The sequence below is a fragment of the Squalius cephalus genome (assembly GCF_949319135.1).
Source record: "Squalius cephalus genome assembly, chromosome: 10".
Classification (NCBI taxonomy): domain Eukaryota; kingdom Metazoa; phylum Chordata; class Actinopteri; order Cypriniformes; family Leuciscidae; genus Squalius; species Squalius cephalus.
In genome coordinates, this window is record NC_137131.1 from 37,591,254 (window position 1) to 37,618,103 (window position 26,850).

Genomic DNA, 26,850 nt, shown 5'->3' on the forward strand with positions numbered 1-26,850 from the left:
ACGTGACTGTGGAAAAAAACCATCAGAGACCAGAATCAAAAGTGTATAGCACATTTTCGCCAAAAAAGCATGCTTTTGAAAATAATTATGAAAAAAATGTCGAAATTGACAAACTAAGTCATCTAAGACAAACTTATTATGACACAAAAAGTAGAAATTGTGAACTTTTATGGACGACATGACCTAAAGCACAAAAGTATAGTTAATTTATGATGTCCTGAAACAACCTTTACCTTAGACACTGCTTAAATAAGCAAACATCAAGGAAAACAAAGTTCAGTACAATAAGCCACATGCCAAATACTAACCTAAACTTTTTTCAGCAGATAACTCTCACTTATAGCACACACTCCAGATGTCCATGTAAATATAACTTTATCAGCCATTATAACATTAAATGCTATGACGTTACAAGTCATTACTTAAAATACATTAAAAAATAGATATTAATGACATTAAATTTCGAAATTATGACTTAAAAAACCAACTATCCCTTATTTTTGGCTTTTAAATCTGTTATGATTTAGTCATAACCGGCTTATTATGTTATAACTTTGACAGCATTTTGTATAGAAATTGACATGTCATTTGTAGTGACAGACAAAATTTCTACTTTTCAAATCTCATAACTTAGTGTCATATTTTAGAATTTTTATTTCATAATTATGACATAGCATGTAAAAATTTCATCTTTTTATCTCATAATTTCAATTTAGCATGTCATATCGACTTTTTCATAATTATGACTTAGTATGTCATTTTTAAGATTTACCAAAGCATGTTTTTTTTTATTTCTTATGTGGCAGAAATGGGCTTCCCTAACTGTGATTTAGGTGCAAACATTCCATCGAACACATTTTGGTAGACAATCATGGTTTAATTAAAATAACAAATGTTTTGTTATATTCATAGAGTCAGATAATCTCTACAGAACACAGGCATATGATCAATGACAGTATAATTCTACGACAAACACAATGGTTCATAATGCAACTGTAGGTACAAAGGTTAAGGTTTACAGTGAAGTGCAAGATGGGAACTGCTTCTAGCTGCTCGAGACAGAGGCAGAAAAACATAAAATGCTGACATGCAAGTTTTCTTGCTGTCTGTCTTTTTCTCTGTGCGTCCACCCAGGACATTTTCCTTGATTGTGCAGAATTTTCATGAAAACGTTCCATTATACCAGGAGTTGTTTACACAGCCGAAAGCAAATTCTGCTGCGCGCTTCTTTGCGGTGCACAGGGGTTCACTGTTTGGCAGCAAATGCAGTTGAGTTGAGCAGGGCAGAAGTGGACAGGCTCACTTTTTGGCAGCAGTTGCTTTAGCACGGTTGAGGCGTTCTATCAGAAGATGATCAGTGGTGGATGAGCAACGTGACAGAACAGTACTGATCTCGGATTCACTACGCCTCTCGATAGCAGCCTCTGCGGCACCTTCCACATCCCTGAGTGACAGAGAATATTATACAGTGGCTCTTTGTCTTAATCATGAACAGTAATGAACACTCAAATTCTAAAGTTTGGGGTCAGTAAGAATTTTTTCTTTTTGAAAGACGTCTCTTATGCTCACCACGGCTGCATTTACTTGATCAAAAATACAGTAAAAACAGTAATATTGTGAAACATTGTTCAATTTAAAAGAGCTGTTTTCTATTTGAAAACATTTTAAAATGTAATTTGTTGATTTGATAGCATTTGGTAACATTTCTTATTATTATCAACAGTTGTGGTGCTTAATATATATATATTTTTTTGTGGAAACCATGATAATTTTTTTAGGATTATTTGCAGCATTTTCCTCAAATATAAATAGTTTGTACCTTAATAAATGTCTTTACTGTAATTTTTGATCAATTGAATGCGTCCTTGCTGAATAAAGACCAGTTTACACAAAGAATGACGACAACTTTAAATATAATGATAACTAAATTAGCTGTAAATGAAACCTTACCCCACTGCAAGGTGAGCTTTGACCTTCTGCTCAGGTGTGACTTTAGAGACATATTTCTTGGCTTCATATTTGTTATGGTGTTTAATGCACACCTCAACAAACGGCTGTAATCCAAGAAAGACAGAAGTAAGATTAATTCACAACAATAATTCTAAGACAGATCAACAGGACATTAGTTACCAGATATCCAATAGGAGACTTTTTGCTTTTGGCAAATTTCTCCAGCTCTTCCCAGTCCTCCTTCTCAGCCAAAGCCTTCAACTTCAGCCACCAGAACCTGATAATAAGAAACACCTTCACTCGTATCATCATGACATTCACATTATATTCATCTTTATTTAGAGACAAGCATTGAAAAATACAACCCCAAATCAGAAAAAGTTGGGACACTGAACAAATTGTGAGTAAAAAAGGAATGGAATAATTTACAAATCTCATAAACTTATATTTTATTCACAATAGAATATAGATAACATATCAAATGTTGAAAGTGAGACATTTTGAAATGTCATGCCAAATATTGGCTCATTTTGGATTTCATGAGAGCTACACATTCCAAAAAAAGTTGGGACAGGTAGCAATAAGAGGCCGGAAAAGTTAAATGTACATATAAGGAACAGTTGGAGGACCAATTTGCAACTTATTAGGTCAACTGGCAACATGATTGGGTATAAAAAGAGCCTCTCAGAGTGGCAGTGTCTCTCAGAAGTCAAGATGGGCAGAGGATCACCAATTCCCCCAATGCTGCGGCAAAAAATAGTGGAGCAATATCAGAAAGGAGTTTCTCAGAGAAAAATTGCAAGGAGTTTGAAGTTATCATCATCTACAGTGCATAATATCATCCAAAGATTCAGAGAATCTGGAACAATCTCTGTGCGTAAGGGGCAAGGCCGGAAAACCATACTGGATGCCCGTGATCTTCGGGCCCTTAGACGGCACTGCATCACATACAGGAATGCTACTGTAATGGAAATCACAACATGGGCTCAGGAATACTTCCAGAAAACATTGTCGGTGAACATAATCCACCGTGCCATTCGCCGTTGCCAGCTAAAACTCTATAGGTCAAAAAAGAAGCCATATCTAAACAGGATCTAGAAGCGCAGGCGTTTTCTCTGGGCCAAGGCTCATTAAAAATGGACTGTGGCAAAGTGGAAAACTGTTCTGTGGTCAGACGAATCAAAATTTGAAGTTCTTTTTTGGAAAACTGGGACACCATGTCATCCAGACTAAAGAGGACAAGGACAACCCAAGTTGTTATCAGCGCTCAGTTCAGAAGCCTGCATCTCTGATGGTATGGGGTTGCATGAGTGCGTGTGGCATGGGCAGCTTACACATCTGGAAAGGCACCATCAATGCTGAAAAGTATATCCAAGTTCTAGAACAACATATGCTCCCATCCAGACATTGTCTCTTTCAGGGAAGACCTTGCATTTTCCAACATGACAATGCCAGACCATATACTGCATCAATTACAATATCATGGCTGCGTAGAAGAAGGATCCGGGTACTGAAATGGCCAGCCTGCAGTCCAGATCTTTCACCCATAGAAAACATTTGGTGCATCATAAAGAGTTATGATTTGCATCATAGTTGAGCAACTAGAAGCCTGTATTAGACAAGAATGGGACAACATTCCTATTCCTAAACTTGAGCAACTTGTCTCCTCAGTCCCCAGACGTTTGCAGACTGTTATAAAAGGAAGAGGGGATGCCACACAGTGGTAAACATGGCCTTGTCCCAACTTTTTTTGGAATGTGTAGCTCTCATGAAATCCAAAATGAGCCAATATTTGGCATGACATTTCAAAATGTCTCACTTTCAACATTTGATATGTTATCTATATTCTATTGTGAATAAAATATAAGTTTATGAGATTTGTAAATTATTCCATTCCTTTTTTACTCACAATTTGTACAGTGTCCCAACTTTTTCTGATTTGGGGTTGTATATATACAGTATATATATTTACTTTTTCCCCCCAGAGATCTAATTTATTACCACTTCCTGAATCAGATGTTTACATTTGAACCTGTTCATTTGGATTACACATATACCCAGGTTACCCCCCTGACAGCAAATATTATTTTTTTTATAGGTTGCATTACAACTGCAGTCCTTAAAGTCAACATTAAATAAAAAAGGGATTATATAAGTGAACTGGTGAATCGTTTTTGAATCGTCATTAAAACGAACCGTCCGAAAGAACCAATTGACAACCTGTCACTCACATGAGATCACAGCAATAGCAAACCACAACCATCCAGTCAATTCCCCATGGACAAAATCAAGTCCCACCCTACCTTTATTCTTGTTTAAAAAGCACTCCAGCAGCCATATCACCCTGTAGCCCAAGACTGGTTGCCTACTGAAGCTATGCAGGGCTGAGCCTGGTTAGTACCTGGATGGGAGACCTCTTGAGAAAAACCAGGTTGCTGCTGGAAGAGGTGTTAGTGAGGCCAGCAGGGGGTGCTCACCCTGTGGTCTGTGTGGGTCCTAACGCCCCAGTGTAGTGACGGGGACACTATACTGTCAAAGAGCACCGTCCTTCGGATGAGACGTAAAACCGAGGTCCTGACTCTCTGTGGTCATTAAAAATCCCATGGCATTTCTCGTAAAGAGTAGGGGTGTAACCCCGGTGTCCAGGCCACTTTCCACACTTTGGCCCTTACCAATCATGGCCTCCTAATAATCCCCTTACATTGAATTGGCTCTATCACTCTCTCTCCTCTCTCCACCTATAGCTGGTGTGTGATGAGCGCACTGGCGCCGTTGTTCTGTGGCTGCCGTCGCATCATCCAAGTGGATGCTGCACACTGGCGGTGGTTGAGGAGAGACCCCTGATATGATTGTAAAGCGCTTTGGGTGTACAGTAGTACATATGAAAGCGCTATATAAATGCCTCATTCTATTCTATTCTATTCACTCAGATATGTGTCAAGGTTTTCAACGCCGCCAGTGGGAAAGACAAACTACAAAACCTGTGAGTGAAACTATAGTTAGAAGGCACACCTCTTGTCAGGCACTCTGAAGTCTTTGTAAAGTTGTTCGGCGTGTTTGTGCAGTCCCACAGACAGAAGCATGGTCATAGTCTCATGAAGAGGGAATCCCACGAGCGGCTCACCCTTCTCTTCCTCGAGCTTCCTCTGAAACCGCAGCAGACGCATCTCATCTTCTGTGGCCTGAGAGAGAGAAAAAAGAAGATAGAGAGAGAAAGGCTAGAATTCCACTTGATAATACACAGATGTAATGTTCTGGCTACACAGACAATAAACTCTTGACCCAGGCTGCTAATCTGCCTGTATCAGAAGAGTCTGAGGTCTTCACCTTGGCAGAAAATTCATTCTTGGCTTTGTAGTACTCGTCCACCGCACTTTGTAAAAGAGCGATCCGAGCTTCCAGTCTCTGCAATTATACAAACACACACACATTACATTTGTAACAAAATAATAAATCTGCACAACATGCTAATACAACTACCATTAGAGTATGATATAATTAAGGTGGAAAGCAAAGTCGACAAACCTCACCAATTTGTGGAAATGGAGCCATAATAATTTCTTTAAAGCACTTCTGTCATTCAAATCATGTAAGTGAGAAAAAAAATGAGAAGCTGCTGTAAAGATTTGTAAGCGCCTACCTTCTCTTTATAGCTGGCCTTTACGTAGAAATTGCCAAGTTCTTCATGATCATCATCTTGATTGAAAAGATCTTTTAGTGTATCCTGCTCCTGATGTTTACAGAACTAAAACATAAAGTCATAACAAACAATTAAGGTTTAAAAATGCAGAATACAATGCATGGACATTATCTAAGTATAAACTGTGATCTCTGATGCTATAAAGTATTATTATAGTATTATAATATTATAGTGTTAATTAATATTAACATTAGCTTTTATTTGTATATTTTCAGCTTCATTTTTATTTTAAGGTTTAGAAATGTTGTATGTTGTCTTTTTTTATTAATTTCTTTTTTAAAATATTTCTAATTAGATTTAATTTGTATAGTTCCAGTAATTTCAGTTTATTTCAGTTATTTGTCAAGGCAACATTTCTAGTTTTTCCATATGGTATTAAAATTTGATTTTATTTCAATAAAAAAAAAAAAAAAACAATAACAACACTGTGGCTATATAAGAGCTGACATGAATTGTCTTGTTGAAAAATGGTCCTAAATAGGCAGTAGTAATGTTTCTGTCTCTGAAAGTGACATGTAAATAAAGTAACAAAATCATAGCCAATCAGAAGAGATTTGATGTTTAATACACAGCTATGAGCAGAGGAGTTTGGACCAATGAGGTTTCATTGTAGGCATTTGTCACATTTACATCCTTAGCTTATAATTATTAAATAGGCTAGTTATGATCCTCGTCATAAATAATGGCTATGGTTCTCAGGTCTGCAGCAGCAGGGTGTGTGTGTGTGTGTGTGTGTGTGTGTCATAGTTTGTACCTGTCTGTAAAGGCTCAGAGCCACAGGTTGGTTCCTCAACATCATGAAGAAGTCTCCTCTGTTCAGCTCATTCTTCAAGTACATGACCACTGTGTACACTAGCATACAACAAAACATGTGGGTAGGTAAACCATCTCGATGTATCCAGTAGTCAATTAAGAATGTGTGTATCTGTAACAGGGTTTTGTCTAAGTTTTGAAAGGTGGATGTGAATGTGTTTTTACCAAGGTCTGTGTCTCCACTCTCAATGGCTTTGCTCAAAGCCAGAGGACTCTTCTTCATTTTTAACAACAGTGGGACCTGCTCACCAGAGCGAGGCTCAAACTCCAACAACTGAAAGACAGAGATCAACACAAACTGACTGACAACCCATAATATCAGTTAATAATAATTCTGTCTTTATTAGTGCATGGTCTGTGCATGCATGTACCTTAATGGCGAGCTCTGTGCGTCCACTCTCATATGCTTTAGTGGCGATTTCAGAGTAGGAGATTCCTGCAGCATCAGCTAGCTTCACACTCACAGCTTTTGCAATGACTTCATCTGATTCCTCCTTCTGCTGGACCTACGTAAACACACACAAAGGAAACAAACTTTTGAAGGGCTTCACTTGACAGGCACTTCTCTAACAAGCTTCCTTGTGTTGCATCGAAACCTCTCAGACCGGACGAGATGTCATACAAGTTTTAACAAGTGCAAAGAAAGCCGTCTGCATCTGCAAATGTGCTCTGGTTCAGTAAACAACAGCTGTGAAAACCTTGATGTCTGTGGTTTTATAAAAATCATAACGAACAGGAGAAATCAATGTTATAATGAATAGAGATTTCAAAAGAGGACACAATTATGCTCACAAAGGCTACTTTTATTTGATTAAAAAAACAGCAAAAACTGTAATATTGTAAAATATTATCACAATTTAAAATAGCCGTTTTCTATTTAAAATGTGATGGCAAAACTCAATTTTCAGCAGTCTTTAGTGTCACATGATCCTTCAGAAATCATAATAATAAGAAACATTTCGCATTATCATAAATTTTGAAAACAGTTGTACCGCTTAACATTTTATGTTTTCAGTATTCTTTGATGAATAGAAAGTTTGAAAGAACAGCATTTGAAGTAGAATTTTTTTGTAACATTATTAATGTCTTTAGTGTCACTTTTGTATATATATATATATATATATATACCCAAACAAATATAATATTAAATATATAATATGTATTAAATATAATTTAATACATATAAATACAATATATAATATTATACGATATTAAATGATTGTTGTTATTCATATTAACATTGAATATTAAAATAACTAAATAAATTAAATATTAACATTCAATTCATTAACTTGGAATAAAAACATGAAATCTGTTCTTAAATGGCATTTACTCAGTCTTCAATAATTATCTCTCATTGTCATACACATGTAAAATAGGTAGTAAATGAAAAATGTTTTATGGTTCTCAAATTAACCCATAAAGCCAAACCAACCGCTTACAGGCATCTTCTGGCATTAGTAGCTTTTAATAAATGCATTATTTTTGCATACTTTTTTATTAGTGAGGACATCGCAACTGTGTTTTTCAACTTTTACAGGGATATTTTCAGAGATTCAGAGATCCTTCAAAAGCATAATAAAAAAGCACACACACACACCTTGTAGCAGGCCCAGTGTTTGAGTACTCGGCTCACTCCCTGATATTCTGGAGTCTTTAGATAGCGACAAACCTCAATAGCCAGCGGATAGAGTTTACGATACACCAGTCTGAGACAGAGAAAGAGCCATGACTTAAGATGAATAATCTGCTTTGTTACATTCATTTTAAAACTTTACTCATTTCGAAGGAAGTAATCACAAAAACAGATCCCGGCAATGGAAGCAGACACCTGTTCTGCCTGTAATCATCTCACCTGTCGATGAGCACCTGTAGGGTCATCTGTTTGAACTGAGTGTGGGTAAGAGGAATGCCCACGGTATAGTCTCGGACTGCATTCAACACCCGCAGGTCTCTACACATGCTGACAAACTGCTCTGGAGGAAAATTACTCAAGAAGCACTTCCCAAATGAAGCCGCCTGCAGGGAGAATAAGAGAGGGGGAGATACATCATAAACCCATGTTTAGTGTCATTCCTTCTGTAAATGAAAGGTCTCTCTTCCCCGCAACATTCAGCCAGTGTGGCTCACCCTCAGGAGTGTTTTCTGAGTCTCGGGTTCATGCTCATGTCCAGCGGCCTCCACACACTGCCTCACTGCCTCGCTCAGCAGACTCTGTTCTTTAATCTCTCTCAGATACTCATCTGCCTTCTGACTCTCTTTCTGCACACACAAAAGCCATTAGACATAACATACCTGTTGTAATTAGCTTTCACCATTAAGACCTTTTTATGTTGGCAAAACTGAAACATCTTGTCCTAATAGATTACCCATCTATTATGTATTAGGAAACTTTTAACATTTTTCAATGTGAAGACACCATGTCAATTTTTAATGTGTATCCAACATAGTCACTGTGTCTTACCTCATATTCTTTGTGTGCCTCCAGCAGTAATGCTCCAGGAGCCATTGAGGCAATTTTAAAGATCTCCTCACAAGCACCTGCAGAGAATCATGGGAAAATCAAATCACTCATGGGCTAGTGGGATGTAGAGCCTTGCGCCATTCATTATACAAAACCTTTCAAAAGTTTGAGGTCAGTAAGATTTTTTTTTTTTGGTGAAAGAAAATACTTTATTTCCAGATGCATAAATGTGACAGTATTATAATGTTACAAAATATTTCTATTTCAAATAAATGCTATTCTTTTGAACTTCCTATTCATCAAGGAACCCTGAAAAAAATGTATTGTGCTTTCCCCAAAAATAACTAAATATAACACATTAATTTCTTGAGTCAGCATATCAGAATGATTTCTGAAGGATCATGTGACACTGAAAAATGGCTGAGTAATGGCTACTAAAAAATCAGCTTTGCCATCACAGGACATATTAAAAATACATTACATATTAAAAACATATAAAAATCCTCCCGACCCCAAACTTTTAAACAGTAGTATACATTTTTCTCTATACATCTTCTAACCTGGGACCTCTTGCAGAAGCTCATGGTGCGTTCCACTGATGATCCGGACCCCGTCCAGCTCCGGCACCAGAATCGATTCATCGTCCAGGTGGTACTTAATTGTTTCTTTAGACTCTCCCACCACTAGGAGAAGCCCATCCCACATGACCACCGCTGATGGCTGCTGACTCTTGGGCCTGCGACACCTGCAAGAAAAAACATTACAAACTTGTCCTTAAAACTAAATGGGAATAAAAATATAGCATATACAAAATATACATAAATCAAGCAAAGTGTAAAATGATGTCATACCAGGCCATCTGTTTGGGCGGAGTTTTGATTTTGGTGTCCACCTCGCTGAGTTTCTCCTGCACAAGACAACATTGATCACCTGCTTTGTTGTGCAAAAGTATTAAGACTTAACCAAGTAATTAACTAATTAACTTATCAATTAAAGCGGAGAGAGAAATTAACTGATTGAAAAACATTTGCTTAGACAAGTTGCTAAAATTGTGACCAGCATATACAGGTCCATAAAATACATTAAGTGATATTGCTGGATTTCACTTACCTTTAGGTTGGACGTGCCCATCCACACATGGCCAGAGTCAGTGATGAGTGCCAGATACTTATAACTGAATGAGACACATATGTGAACTATACTGGATGCTTCTGGAGAAAGACCTGGAGGAGCCTGACAGACAGATAGAAAGACACACACACACACACACACACACACACACACACAAATATTATTTACCCAATTTAACAATGGCTGTTTTCACACTTAGTTTGATTGCTTGATCTGAAACAGAGTCCGATTCCAAATTGCACTTTTTAGGTACGAACTCTGATACTTTTGTGTCATGCCACTGTGACTACTAGTTTCTCAATAAAGAGTTTTAAACCTTTGATTAAACTGACCAGGTCCAAAATAAATCACATTATTTTGATTTGGGACAAAAAGAATGACATTTTCTATGTGGTAATAAACTACTCATTCCATGAAGCATGTAATACAATTTTAAATGATTTTTTAATGTTTTGCATAGAAGCCTCTTATGCTCACCAAGTCTGCATTTATTTAATCGAAAATACAGCAAACACTGTAATATTGTGAAATATTATTCCAATTTAAAATAGCTGCTTTTTATTAAAATATATTTAAAAATGTAATTTATTCCTGTGATGTAAAGCAGAACTTCAGCATCATTACTCCAGTCTTCAGTGCCACATGGTCCTTCATATGCTGATATGCTGATTTGGTGCTCAAGAAAAATCTCTTAATATCATCGATGTTGAAAACAGTTGTGCTGTTTAATATTTTGTGGAAATCGTGATAAGTTTTTTCAGGATTCTTTGATGAATAGAAAGTTCAAAAGCAGCATTTATTTGAAGTAGATTTTTTTTGTAACATTATTAATGTCTTTACTGTCACTTTTGATCAATTTAATGTATCTTTGTTGAATAACAAACTCCAAACTTATGAACAGTATTATAATATAAACCAAGTAGCTCTAGAGTGACTGTTGAATGCTTATGAACCTTGGCTCTTAAACAATTTTTTATTTATATAATATGAAACATGACATTTCAGAAGACAGCTGCCTATGATGCCCTCCTATGTTTCTGTTGCAGTGAGTGAGATTGTCTGAAAGTGAGGAATATCTGTGTAGTATGAGTGTGTGTGAGTGTTCTTTACCACAGGTGTGCAGGCTGTATTGTCTAAGATGAACAGTTGAGATTCATTAGCCACCAGCACTTTACATTGCCTGTCCTGAGTCAGGACTGCCCAGCATGAGGGCGCCCCTTGTAGACCTGAAATAAAATATCACCAAATTTAAAAAATGACCATTCGGGGTTAGAAACCTCAACCCTCACTTACAGACCCACGTGGAATTATGTATTTTTATAATAGCACAAATAATGCATTATTTACCTGGAACTTCAGGTAACCGCCTCAGTTTTATGTCGTCAATATTCGTGGCCAAAGTGAATCGCAAGGCACCTGTCAATATGGCCACTCCTGTCCCATACGGCGAATGGAAAATCTTGGTGTCCAGCACTTGACTCTGAGAAACTTCCTGTGAGAGAATCAATGCTATGGCTCAGTCATAAATCAGTACTGATTTAAAGAAGCAATGCTTTATTGCCGTGTGCATTCTCACATTGCCCATGCTGAAGTGTCTCTTAAAGCCACCAAAGAGATCATAGACAAGCACAGTGCCATCCTCCTGAACACACAGTAGGTCATCGGTCACAGTCCAACCCAACTGCTTCACCACTCCACTCTTCCACTGAGACACAAAAGAAAGAGAGACAGGTTACTATACAGCATTTCTGTTTATAAAAGCAGTATTTTTATTAACTCATAGTCAATGCACACGATTTGTGGAAAAAATCAAATTGTGATTTTTCTAATAAAAACTGTCACTGCAATTCAAAATGCAAATTAAAAACATTCCAGGTTTGCTGTGTTTGTGTCTTGCTTGTTTGTAGTGCTGCACAATGACAATGAAATGATAGTAATAATATTCATTATTATTATTAATAATAAATACACATTTAAAAATTACTAAGTAAAAACAGTAACATTTTACAATAAAGTTCATTGGTTAACATTAGTTAATGTACTAACATGAACTTTCAATGAGCAATACATTTGTTACATTATTTATTAATCTTTGTTAGTGTTAGTTAATACAAATACAGCTGCTCATTGTTTGTTCATTTTAGTTCACAGTGCGTTAACTAATGTTAATTTGATTTTAATAATGTATTAGTAAATGTTGAAATTAATATGAACTAAGATTAATAAATGCTGAAGAAGTATTGTTCATTCTTAGTTCATGTTAACTAAGGTAGTTAACTAATGTTAACTAATGAACCTTATTGTGAAGTGTTACCGTAAAAACTAAATAAATATTACTATTATAATATGTCAATGTAAAATAAAAAAATGTGTATTTTAAAAAATAACAATATAATAATAATAACTAAAAAAATATTTTTCGCTTCTCTTTTGTTGATAAGTGCTTCTCACTACATTTTCCCCAAACATTCACTGAATGGAAATATCAGGACGTTGTGTACAGTATATGTTGGGAAGATGCCACAAGTCAGTGTGGTAAACAGTTAACAATGTTAAACCTATTAAATTCTAACAATACTGTCGTCATTACAAAATTAATGGCAAGTAGTGTAGGAAGAAGATGGGCGCATGTTGCATTCCCAAGTGCACGTTAAAGTGACCAAAACTCAAAGCAGATGCAGAGATGGAGTTCATGTGGAGAAGCATTTAATGCAAACCGAGCCGCTCTGAGACGCTGGTGCAAAACTGTGCAAGAACACAGTGCCATGCTTCACTTTGAATCACACAGCGCATATACTGTATAGTCGCAGCCTTTGCAGTTTGATAAATTGCACACAGCCACATCGTGATTTCTGTTTTATTTTGATTAATCATGCATCCCCGCTGTGCCACTGTGTGCTCTTACTGGAAAACTGGCCAGAGGCAGTCCTGAGGAAGAGAAGATCTCTAACTGAGGTCTGGCACTGGGAGAGCGTCGGATGCGACCCTTTAGGAGAGCTGGTAGAGAAAGAAATGTCATTCTCTTTGAATTTCACAAAATAACTATGTACTGAGATATAATCTTACTCAACAACATTCAGCTGGGCTGATCTCACCCAAAACTCACCGATGGGACCTCCATATGGAGCTGCAGCGACCAGACACTCTCTCAGACCATCTTTCAGATTCCAGCCCATCTCATACAATTCAATCTTTCTGTTTCAGGAAAAAAAAAAAAGCAAAGAAGGGGGAGGTGAACAGGGTTAAAAATAAAAGCATATTTGCACCTGCTATGACTGCTTTGCTGGACAACACGAAGCCAGGCTAATACCTTTGTCTAGTTAAAAACAACCCATGCTTTCAGGGAAACCTTCTTGGGGTTGTCCTCTGTAGAGGACATTTGTTTTTAGTCAATTTCTATAAGATCAAACATGGCACATTTTTAATATACTTTAAAGCAGAGATACTGCCATCCACTAAACATATCATTTCAGTGATATGATAGAAATCACAAATGTCTGGGTTTTTGGCTGACATTACAGTTCAAAAACATATTATAAGTTAGTGTTTTCAAAGCAGTGGATGGAAGGCTATTGAATGGAAACTTCAGGACTTTTTCCTATTAAGTTCAAACAATACTGTCACTATTGCAGTACATAAAGTTCATGCAAAAAGGATATTATAATTAAGAACTCGTTTTGAACATATTAACATAAATTGAATAATGAATTAGTAAGTAAATAAACCATTACATTAATAAATAATTCAGTATATATTTAATAAAATATATAAAAGAAAACGTGTGAGGTCTGGTTCATGTATTTAGTAGAAGTTGAGATTTCTGTCCAACATTTAATTAAACAGCTTTTATATGCTGGCACTGCAAATGTATATATACTAATCTGTTCATGAACATATATATGTCAATAATTGTTTTTCAACACATTTATTAGGCTATATCATTGTTGCAGAAGTCTGATAGTTTGCAAGGAAAAAAAAGTGAATGAAAAGCATCGTTTTTGACTGCAGTCGCATTGCCTTCGTTTTCGAGATGCCCATAAAATATGAATAAAATAATTTAACCATGATCAGACCAATGTGGTTACAGTTCGATTATATAAAACAAACTAAGGTATTTGTTGAGAACAGTCGCCTAAACACATTTTGAGGAAACAGGCAGTTGTGCTGCTAACTAATTCACTGCCACTCATGACAGCTGTCACATGACCCAAGTGACAACTCATAACAAACTGCAAACGTCCCGTTTAAAAGCTCCACTGTACCTAAATGAGCAGGTTGAGCATCTGTGCAGGGTAATGGTTTCATACACTCATATTCTGCACCATTTAATAAGCAGAATGATTAAGCTGTTCTGTTATTTACCTGTAAAAAGCCTCGCCCAAAGGGTTCCAGTTCGCTGTGACAAACGCCATGACCTCCTCTCCTGATGAAACGTTGCAGTCTTTTAGTTTATGATAATTGTCCGAGTTAGCGCTGCATTATGATTAATTATTTTTATTGTGTTGTCTGGTGTTGTTTATTTCATTCTCCCTCGCCCATCTCTTCCTATCATCTTCTTCTGTTTCTGTAATGACGTTGATCAGAGACTAGCGTCTATGTTTGGCGCCTTCCAGTGTTTTGGAAGTGGCACTACAATAGCGTACACTGAAGGGTAGGCCTATTTATTTATTTTATTATTTTATTATATAATTTATCATGTATTACAAAACAATACTTTTTAAATTAAGCTATAAGTTTCTCTGTGCAGTTATTTATGTAAACATTATTGTCCTTTCTGCTACTGAAGCACGTAGACTGCGTTGTCACGTGGTATGTTACTTTTCTCAGCGCTGGTAAGAACGGGTCAAGTCGTTTGCGGTTACATTACAAGGCGATTTGTAAGACAGTTACCTCTTGACAATTATTAAAAAGCGCTTCCTTGAAATCCCATGCACCTCTGGAGGAAGCAATTTGCCGCGCAATAACTAATGATTTACGGTTTACCACATGGTGTCGCTGCTCCTCCACACGTCACATCTCTCCAGCTGCACCACACCTGATATGAACACCTGTTGTGTTGTTTGATCCAGGAATGGACAGAAGAATGCCGCAGGTGTGTTGGCTCAAACATACATAACATCAGGAACCAGTCTGGGCTTAGCTATTGTCTTTTTTGTTTTTGCATTGAATGGATCTCTTTGAAATGCAACCTCATTCAGCTAGAATGTAGCAGGCTGTAATCATTAGGACTTTTGTGGTGGGAGATAACATGCCGCTGTTGAGCGTCTCAAAATCGCATCATTGTTAATATTACAAAAACAGTCTTGCTATAATTATGCTCTTGTCTTGTGAGGTTGGGGGTTGACTATTTAACTGTCAATCAAATGAGACCACTGGGAGTATTTTTTTTTTCATCAAAGAGCACAAAACAAATTAGCTAAAGGATAAAACGTTTATTGACAATAATATTTTTTTTTTTTTTTTTTTTTACATTTTACATTTATATTATACATTTTTATTATTTTGATTTAATAGGTAGATTTATTGTTAATTTTATCTAGGATGTGTGTGGCTGGGAGCTTAAAAACAATAATAGTAATACAAATCTGTGAATCATTCTTTAAAATTAGCCACATTACAAAAGATCATATACATTGAATCATATAAACATCAGTGCAAGCAAACTTTGTGTTGATTCTAAGTTGAAACAACCATTATTGCTGCTGTGAGTTAGAGAGGGATTGTGTCTGACTCCAGTGCTGGTGCAGTAGATTGATGCTTATATGGGTCTCTGTGATTTTGCCAAGCAAGACATGTTCCTCAACATATTTTGTTGATCCTGGAACAATATTCATGTCTGAAAATTGAGACCTATCCCTAAACCTAAACCTAACCCCTACCCATAACTCATCCCTAAAATCAGAGGGAGATGATAGGTGAATAACACTGATGTAGAACCCTGGGCCCAGTTTTTCAAAAGTAATCCAGTGGGATTTCGGATCACGGATTGGATCAAATCTTGGAAATGGGTTTTTCAAAAGCAAAAGAGGGATTCTGAACTAAGATCAGATCATGTAATCCGATCTTAAATTTGATCTGGATCAAACCTGCCCTTTGGGTTTTTCAGAACTTTTCAGATCTATTTGATCCAAAAAAAAAAACAGGATTATCCTGATCCCATCAGAAGGGTGGATTCAGTTGTGATTTTTCGAACCAAATAAAACCAGAGAGGTTTTTTTTTAAGTGAATGATCACAAAATCAATGTTTACTGATGATATATACATTTCTTCATATTTGAAGCATATATGAAGCATGTCACATCTAATGAGATATGGTAAAACAACAAAATCTACAATTTAACATTATAACAAAATAAGGAAAGTAAAATGTTTCTGTTTATTACAGTGTTTCTGTTTCTTAAAATTAAAATAAACAATGGTTATTTGTGGCCACCGGTATTTTGCCAACTGTTGTTCTTTGCTAAGCCAGTAGGCTACACTGTTGGTTCCATTTAAGGCTCTAGTAAACAGGATTTGGTGATCCTGAAAAGTTCCTATCTGGATCAGATTGATCCAATCCGATGTTGCTTTGAAAAACTGGCTCAAAAGTAAGCTGGATTACGTGATCACGGATCGCAAAAAAAAGGATTACTAAATCCGGATCAATTTTATCCGGATTAAACCTTTTGAAAAACCGGCCCTGGTTGTAAGCCTAAACTTGACAAAAAGTTGAAAACTTGTCCCTCAAATCTGATTGGTTGATTGGAATGTTGTTTAAAGGGGTTCTATAATGCCCCTTTTTACAATATGTAAAATAAGTCTCTGTTGTCCCCAGTATGTGAAGTTTTAGCTCAAAATACCCCACAGATAATTTTGTACAGCATGTTAAAGCTGTCCCTTTTTGAGGGTCAGTAAAAACACGTTTTTTCGTATGTGTCCCTTTAAATGCAAATGAACTGCTGCTCCCAGCACAGAGGGCGGAGCTTCAACAGCTCCTGTGTGTGTGTGTGTTAGCAGCTCCGATTACCTCACGCAGACAAGCACTAAAATGTCAGAAACTGTTCTGCCTTTTATATGTTTAAACTGGAGTCAGACAATGATGGACAGACTCAAGAAGAAGTGACAACATGTAGAATGCAACAGGACATTTCTGAATGGTTAGTTGATGAATTTATTTTGCTGATGTGGAGTTAACTATCTTCAAGTCTTTGATTAGCATATTCTGTCATGATAATCTATAAATCGCTCGTGTGGGAACTGTTGTAAGATGCATACAGAGTGACATGTAATTGCATTTGTGTAACGTACGGTATTGCATGTGAAAAGACGGATGCGACAGCTTGAGCAGACTCACAAATGTGCTCTACTACAACAGCTCTTCCTCTTCTCTACATGGACTGTGTGTTCCCGGGGGCAGGCTTTATGTAAATTTTAGGGTTGGTGATGCCACTAACCCTGGAGGAATGTCGTGTAGTCCCTACCAGCCATTTGTTGTAGTCCTTAAAAACGATTTCTTTTAAAGCAAATATCTTCATTTGCTTTGAACTTTGAACGTTGTAACTTTGCAGATGTTGTTTATGCTCAAACAGCAACATTACATACACACTAACTAAAGTTAGAAAAGTGAATTCATAATCAACCACCCCTTTAAGGATTGACAAAGATGTTGATCCAGGAGCACATTGCACTTGGTGAAATCATGCTCACTTCTACGCCACTGTGGCCCGTGATTTAGAGAGTGCAGCAGGCAGCTCTAGGGTTTTCTGAGGTAACTGCCACCTTTCTGATCAGGGTGATGAAGAGGAAAAACCAGACCATCCATCAGCGCCCGCACAGCGACCATTGTCACTCACACACTTATAGCCAGAGAGAGAGAGGGACCTAAAGCTTGTGCAAAAGTGCCTACTTTTCAAATGTCAGCTGACACGAGCCTTTCTTCTGCTGGAGTAGTTCTGTCTTTGAAAATAACCTCAATTTTCCTCTATAGTACAAAGCTTTTCTTTCAGTGGAAAAGCTTATAGGGACAAACCTGAAAAGAAAGTTCCAAGTTCGGTGCAAGTTAAGCTCAATGGACAGCATTTGTGGCATAATGTTGATTACCACAAAAATGAAGCACCACTTGTCTCTCTTTTTCTTTAAACAAAAGCCAAAATCTGGATTACAGTGAGGCACTTACAATGGAAGTGAATGAGGCCAACCTGTAAACATTGAAAATACTCACTGTTTCAAAAATATAGCCACATGGGACAACATGATTTAACCCTAAAATTACTATATGTATATAGTTTTTCCAGAGACTTTCCTGAAGGAATCATCATGGTTTAAAATCAATAATGATATTTTAAGCTCAATTGACTGCAGTAATGTTGATTTCCAATATATTTTTAAATGTCATTTTTTTCTGTGATGCAAAGCTGAATTTTCAGCATCATTACTCTAGTCTTCAGTGTCACATGATCCTTCAGAAAACATTCTAATATGCTGATTTGATGCTTCAGAAACATTTCACCTTATTAATGTTAAAAACAGTTGTGCTGCTTAATATTTTTGTCGAACCTGTTTTCCCCAGGATTCTTTAATGAATTGAAAGTTCATAAGAACAGTATTTGTTTGAAATAGAAACGTTTTGTAACAATGTAAAAGTCTTTTATATAACTTTTGATCAATTAAATGCATCCTTGCTGTATAAAAATAGTATTTTCCTTTAAAATACAGTATTACTGACCCAAAACGTATGAACAGCCGTGTATAGTACATATTAAACCAAGTGGCATCTGCAAACAAATGATATTTACTATCTGTCTCTTTTCATGCTGAGCAGCATAGACAAATTATATGCTAGAGTGTGTTTAAATGATGCGAAAGGTGATTTGCAACACAGAGTCTCCATTTCCCAGCATGCATCAGACATTTGCCCGGACTGCTTTCATTTAATACCGATCGAGCCCACAGCCGGAGAAGAAGATTTAAGTCATTTCCGCCATAAAATGCTTCCTCATTAAGCTGCATCTCATTGCATGTGTAATCATTAGTCCTTGATACAATGCGCTCAGATTCAGAGAGTGCTGGGGTCATTTTTAAGCAGCACTTAAGCAGCCGTTAGGAAGTCTGACATCATGATAGGGGCACTTCCCTCTCCATTCGTAACACTATCTCCCCCATTAGGCTGCAGGGCAGTGGATTGGCAGTATAGCATATGGGTAAGGGGCAAGAGGGGAGCGTGTGTGTTTATATGGTCTGTCAGAGCGGGACGGGGTGTGTGGGGGCTGTTGGCTTTTAAGGTGTCAGTGGTAAAATTTATAACACACCATAGAGAGGCTTTAGCAGCACTTGCTGGCCGCACTCACTCAATAGAAATCAGATTAGAGGGAAAAAGGCCCGTCAGTTATCGGAGTTTGGAGAAGCAACGCAGTTTGGCATCAGACCACCTGGACTGGAAGTGAGGGGTGGAGTCTTGGGAAAGATCTCCCTGCAGAGTCATTACTCAGAGAGGCATAAGGCTCAGGTGTCTGTGTTATGGACGTATGCGATGAGGCAGTGCATGGCCTTATGTGAAAACACAGACACACACACACACACACACACACACACACACAAGATTGAACCAAAGATTGAGTCAAAAACCTGCCTGGGACCTATGCCATTTTAATACAAACTATTGCCTATATAAGTAATTTTCATATGTTTTTTTATACATATGGAAAGCATATTTCCTTTTTATGATGTCTATAGCCGTTAAAAAAAAAAAAAAAAAAAAAAACGATATCAAGGGTCATTAACGTTGGTGGATAAAGAGATGAAACTCATGCACAGCATTAAATTAATTATTGTTTTGTATGCCTGGACACATATAGTACTGTAGTAGTGTATTTACATTGATTAATTGCATTGCAAAGGTAATCAAATAATCATTATTGATGTACAGAATCACTTACTTTTACATTACATTTTAATTTGAATGTGGGATGAATAATGACTTTCAGCTGAACTTCAGCTTTTGAAAATTTACCGTAGGTTGAAGTTAACTTAATATTTATTGCCTATATGTATTTTTGCAATGCCATACACCCAGAATGAATGTAAAATGATGATATACAGCTCAAATAAAATTCACTTATTTATTTACATTTATTTTTACATGAATTAGTTTTAAGATCAGTTTTTTTTTGTTATCATGATTATGCAATCATAGAGAACTTTGTTCAAATCCTGCATTAATTAAACATACATTTTCAACAATGCCTCCCTAGAACATGTTGCCTATTTCACCTACACTGTAAAAAAAAACATTTTTTTTAAATTTTACTTTAAATATGAAGGAATTTTCCGTATTTTTTTTTTTTTTTTTTTTTTTTTTTTTTTTTACAGGTGTTTTACTTGCATTTTGAATGATGCATTGCATTGTGTTGTGTTTTAGGGTTAACGGATGTCCCGGCAGAAAATGACCTGTACATTTTCCGTTTAACAGTGTACGGCAGGACCTGCCATTGTGACCTAAATTGGCTGGCCTGATGATGTGGGAATATTTCTCCCTTTAAAAATCTGCTTGTTAACTGTGGATGACCTGTGGATGATACTCCACAAATAAAAGTGGAGTGGAATAAAGATAAAATTGGATAAAAATGTGTAACCTGTCAGAAGTGAGCTCATTTTTATTTAAAATTGGAAGAGCTGGGGGAGATGCCTTCATTCAAGTCTTTGAATTCTGCAGAAAGTTTTGCCACACTGTCTGAGAACACATAAAAAGATCAAAATTCGATTTGCTTTATAAGTACATGCTTAATATTGCAATCTACACCAGCAAGACATGATCTTGCCCAGAGGCTTCAAACTGAATATCCTTTGTCCAAATAGTCTGAGCTCTTCAGATCGGACTGGTCGGAGAGAGGAGATGACGTTATAAGGGCTTACCTTTTCAGGTTTTATTACTTTGACAAATGCAAATAAATGTGATTGACTATTTTCATGCCCTTTGAAGATCTTCGCCTCATCAGTTAAACACTCGCCTCGTCTTCCCTCATCCCAGCTCATCTCTTTCTCATGCTTAATTCACAGGTTTCTCATTTGATATTCAAACATTTCAGGTCACTTAATCACCTAAATCATTTTCAGAGGGGTGTTCTAACCGAATTACATCCCTGTTTTCCATTCCAGGAGGATATACAGCAGAGACAGAGGAGCTTTGAAATGTAAATCTCAGCAGATCTCCTTTCGAAGGCTTTTTAATTAAACTGATGTACCTTATTTACCCTGGATCAAGAGGATATTCTCAGCTCTGAAAAATAGAGCTCATTCTTTCACCCAAGCAAAGATTGGTATTATTTATTTTCTATAACGCATAGTCTTACCAAATGCTGAAGAGGTGAGAACGCATCTCTGTGAAGAAGATATTTTTTCTGGGGGTGGATTTTTATCTATAATTATATGTCATGCGCTCTTAATTAATGCATTTGAAGTGATTATTCAAACAGAAATGAACTTTTTATGAATTCTGTTACCTTTTCAAAGAGTTAGTTTTGTTTGACCTCTCTTTCCAATTTTAAACAAAGAGAATGTCAATATCTGGTCTACACAAATGGATGTCCTTGAAAACATCTATTTGAAGACGGATGCAAGAATTTAAATAAAATAATTTTAAAAAGAATCCTGCAAGAATCCATAGAAAGATGATTGACATAAAACAATGTCATTCATGTCATTCCAAACCTGTATGATAATTTTTTGGTTACACTTTAGTTTAGGGTCCAATTCTCACTATATTAACTGTACGACTTTTGCCTCAATAAACTCCTAATTACTGATTATTAATAGTAAGGAAGGTAGTTGACGTTTAGGTATTGGGTAGGAATTGGGTTGGAATAAGGGATGTAGAATATGGTCTTATTATGTGAAGAATAAGGCATTAATATGTGCTTTACAAGTATTAATAAACAGCCAATAAATACTTTAGTAATATGCATGCTAATAAGCACTAGTAATAGTGAGAATTGGACCCTAAACTAAAGTGTTTCCTTATTTTTTTCTTGCATTGAAGATTTTAGCATGTACAGTGGGGAGAACAAGTATTTGCCGATTTTTCCCCACTTACAAAGCATGTAGAGGTCTGTAATTTGTATCATAGGTACTCTTCAACTGTGAGTGACGGAATCTAAAACAAAAATCCAGAAAATCACATTGTATGATTTTTAAGTAATTAATTTGCATTTTATTGGATGACATAAGTATTTGATACATCAGAAAAGCAGAACTTAATATTTGGTACTGAAACTTTTGTTTGCAATTACAGAGATCATACGTTTCCTGTAGTTCTTGACCAGATTTGCACACACTGCAGCAGGGATTTTGGCCCACTCCTCCATACAGACCTTCTCCAGATCCTTCAGGCTTCAGGGCTGTCGCTGGGCAATACGGACTTTCAGCTCCCTCCAAAAATTTTCTATTGGGTTCAGGTCTGGAGACTGGCTAGGCCACTCCAGGACCTTGAGATGGTTCTTACGGAGGCTCTCATTAGTTGCCTTGGCTGTGCGTTTCGGGTCGTTGTCATGCTGGAAGACCCAGCCACGACCCATCTTCAATGCTCTTACTGAGGGAAGGAGGTTGTTGGCCAAGATCTCGCGATACATGGCCCCATCCATCCTCCCCTCAATACGGTGCAGTCGTCCTGTCCCCTTTGCAGAAAAGCATCCCCAAAGAATGGTGTTTCCACCTCCATGCTTCACGTTTGGGATGGTGTTCTTGGGGTTGTACTCATCCTTCTTCTTCCTCCAAACAAGGCGAGTGGAGTTTAGACCAAAAAGCTCTATTTTTATCTCATCAGACCACATGACCTTCTCCCATTCCTCCTCTGGATCATCCAGATGGTCATTGGCAAACTTCAGACGGGCCTGGACATGCGCTGGCTTGAGCAGGGAGACCTTGCGTGCGCTGCAGGATTTTAATCCATGACGGCGTAGTGTGTTACTAATGATTTTCTTTGAGACTGTGGTCCCAGCTTTCTTCAGGTCATTGACCAGGTCCTGCCGTGTAGTTGAACTTCTTCCTTGAAATTCTTCCACTTCTTCCAAGTTCATTTCTTGAACTTCTTCCATTTTCTAATAATTGCGCCAACAGTTGTTGCCTTCTCACCAAGCTGCTTGCCTATATTGTCCTGTAGCCCATCCCAGCCTTGTGCCGGTCTACAATTTTATCCCTGATGTCCTTACACAGCTCTCTGGTCTTGGCCATTGTGGAGAGGTTGGAGTCTGTTTGATTGAATGTGTGGACAGGTATCTTTTATACAGGTAACGAGTTCAAACAGGTGCAGTTAATACAAGTAATGAGTGGAGAACAGGAGGGCTTCTTAAAGAAAAACTAACAGGTCTGTGAGAGCCGGAATTCTTACTGGTTGGTAGGTGATCATATACTAATTGTCACAGTGTCTGGTTTGTGTTCCCTGGGTCACCACTAGATGTCCTCCTTCCCCACGGTGTCTGTCACATTCTGAACTACATTCCCCACGATCCTTGTTTCTTCATTGCACTCAGCTGTCCCTTGTCACTAATCATTGCACTCAGCCAATTCCCCATTAGCATTGTCATTTTCCTGTGTATATAACCGTGTCTGTTTTAGTATGTGTCACGGAGTCCTTGTATTTATCACGCCACTTCAGTGTTCTGTTCTTGTCTGCTTTTGTCTTGTGTTTTTGGATTGCTCTTTTGATATTTGACCTATGCCTGGACTTGACCACTGATTTTGGATTTACCCTTAATAAATACTTTCTGCATATTGGATCTCCCTGTTTCCTGAGTGTGGTTCGTGACACTAATATCATGCAATAAAATGCAAATTAATTATTTAAAAATCATACAATGTGATTTTCTGCATTTTTGTTTTAGATTCCGTCTCTCACAGTTGAAGTGTACCTATGATAAAAATTACAGACCTCTACATGCATTGTAACTGTAAGTAGGAAAACCTGCAAAATCGGGAGTGTATCAAATACTTGTTCTCCCCACTAGGGCTGTACTCAACCAAAGAAAATCTTGGTCGACTGAAGTCCTGAAATTTTCGACTAAAAATCGACTAAAATCGACTAAAAATGATGTTAGAAAAAAAAACGTTAAATTAATTAGATGCGCACTGTGCGCAGTACTTGGTAGCCTTGTTGTCCGCCTAAATGAATTATAAATAAACATAAACAACTAGTAGGCTATTTGCAGTATATTAAATCGTTTTTGACCTAATTATTTTGCACTGAAATGAGTCTGACACTCGAGTCTGTCAGCTCTGACAGCGCTGCATCACGTGCACCTGCGCAATATCATAGCTTATGATTTCCGAAAATAGTACTATGTTGTCAACTAGTGATATCATCACAAGAACTGTTGAGGAATATGCAACATAATTTAGACAATTATTTTTGTCATATGTTATAATAATAAGTTATAACTGTCAGACACTATCATTTCACCGTGCATGTCTTCGCACCGAGCGAGGTTGAACATGAGCTCAGCTTCGCAGCTGAGACACGAATAGACTATTAACTTAAAGCTTTTACTCTTAATAAACACAAAAGGCACGTCCACTTTAATAAAAAAAAAAAATTTATTAAACAAACCAGATCAAGAGCAGAAACGAAATAAAGTGCATAACTGAAAAATAAAGCATCCTAGGCTCAAAACTAACACAACCAACAGCACAGCGCAATTGCGCATTAGGCTCCAAATAAAAAATAAAAAAGTTAGGTTATCACACTAAAACATTGAAATATGCAAATTCTGATATGTTCATAGCCTACTCAAAACAGACTGGGCAAGCTAACGCAGACAAGTGAGCTTACCACTTTTAGATGATATGTCATGTTTGTCGTCAAGCTGTGGAAAACTGTTGCTTGCAAACTTTGCATTCGACCTTTTTCCTGTTATCAATTTTAACAAAACGCTGGCACACTGTCGATTTCTTTGTTGTTGACATGTTAGAAGAGGACTGACTATTAAACGCTCTCACAATTAAATAAATAATATTCAGCATCAAACCTTCTACGCTCGACGCTCTCTCTTGGGTTGAACTAATCCAAAAAAGGTGAAAACAAGGGGGGTGTTTTGAAGACAGACTGTTACAGTGAAACAATGGTACTCTGAAAACACCCCCATTAGCAGTTAGTGCTTTCCACCTGATGAAATGAGCGCGCCTCAGCGCGGCAAAACTGATGAAATAAACGCGGCAGAAAATCGACCAATCAGAATTTTGGTCGAACCAGAACGTATCGACCAACTAATCGACTAATCGACTAGGACAGTACAGCCCTACTCCCCACTGTATATTTGATGTATATAGTGTTCTTTAAGTTCTTTAAGATACTACGGTATAATAGTTTTTATTAATAATTCGAATCAGTTTGTATGGTTATACTTTGTTTTCATTTAAATTTTAGTAATTTTGTTGTATTTATCATCTTTAATATAAACACATATAATTTTTTTTTAATATACATTTTTATTTCAGTTTTGAAATGTTTTGACATCAATATTGCTAAACGCCATTCAGAGGTGTAAAGTCCAGGTTCAGAAAGTAAAAGTCCTCCTCAGTATTTTGTTTTTTAAAATAATTTTTCAGCCAGTTTTTCAGCCAGTAGATAGAACTAATTAGTGAAATCAACTGGCTGAGTTCATGGGTGGAACAAACATATGGCAGGACTTTTACTTTCTGACCCCTGGACTTTACACCTCTGACGCCTTTGAAGAGCAGCATGAACAGAGCCGATCCTGACCTCCCTGGGGCCCTAAGCAAAATTCTGTTAAGGGGCCCTCATACCTGACCCATGAGCCATGTAAACCATTTGCCATTGCCACACAGTCACACCTGACACCCCTGTGCTCCCACTACAATCTTCCCTCCTTTAACTAGTACTAATGAAAATGTAATTCCTGATATCAGAAATAGACATTGTTACTAGAAAAAGTACATTCTTAATATCAAGAATTCACATTTTAAATAGTACAAATTTAATTATTGATATGCATTTTTTATATGAATGAATAATGGCTAAAATGGCTTGTCATAGCATGTCACTGTGTATTAAATGATAAAAGCAATAATCTATACTTGATGGTTATTATTTACTGAGGGATATGCAGACCGGCTCTGTGAACAACATCCTAACATCTTCTTTTGTATTCCACACAATAAAAAGGCTATGGGTTTGGATTAATGTGTGGGTGAATAACTGATGACAGAGTGGACATTTTTGGGTGAAATATATGGAGCCAGATCAGTCTCATTAATAATTCACGCAAAAAAACATGATTCACACATGCAATTCACATACACGTGTGCGAAAAAAAAAAAAAATCACAAAAAGCAATTCACACATGCGCAAAATAAAATGATATATTCATAAAATACATTTCACAAATGCAAAACAAAATTCGTATACTGTGCACAAAAACCTTCGAATGTTTAAAGCTACACTGTGTAGGATTTTCTCCCATCTAGCGGTGAAATTGTTTATGACTACCAACTGAATTTTACTTTGTAGCCCCTCCCATTCCGAGGGCGTTTTAACTCCTACGGTGGCCCTATTATTTCAAATCTGCTGGCAGTCGCGAGTAATCTCCCCCTCGCATTCGTCACGGTGCCACTGAGTGTAAAAACGTGAAAAGCGAAGCTTGAATTTCCAGGTATGTCCCTCTTTGGCTAATGTATTTTCAAGATGGATGCGCAACATGGCTGCCGCCATTTGAGCGACTCGCTCGTATGTATTCTAAATGGCAGATTCTACGCTTACGAGATTACTTGATTAGTTGGTAGAAGTAATTACACATTAATGAGCACA

At 37.1% G+C, this 26,850-nt stretch overlaps 1 protein-coding gene across 1 annotated transcript; it reads right to left on the reverse strand.

Moving 5' to 3' along the window:
• Window positions 1-637: 637 nt before the first annotated feature.
• On the reverse strand, window positions 638-14,639 carry vps16 (VPS16 core subunit of CORVET and HOPS complexes). Its single transcript, XM_079884952.1, has 22 exons — window positions 14,421-14,639; window positions 13,165-13,253; window positions 12,964-13,055; window positions 11,635-11,763; window positions 11,406-11,550; window positions 11,169-11,284; window positions 10,038-10,160; window positions 9,779-9,834; window positions 9,488-9,672; window positions 8,928-9,004; window positions 8,594-8,725; window positions 8,319-8,482; window positions 8,064-8,172; window positions 6,835-6,969; window positions 6,629-6,737; window positions 6,405-6,502; window positions 5,591-5,695; window positions 5,278-5,355; window positions 4,963-5,132; window positions 2,131-2,227; window positions 1,951-2,054; window positions 638-1,444 (listed from the first exon to the last, which is right to left on the reverse strand). Exons 1-22 carry the CDS (start codon window positions 14,468-14,470, stop codon window positions 1,300-1,302), a joined length of 2,508 nt encoding a protein of 835 aa, XP_079741078.1. The 5' UTR covers window positions 14,471-14,639; the 3' UTR covers window positions 638-1,299.
• Between the last annotated feature and the right edge of the window lie 12,211 nt (window positions 14,640-26,850).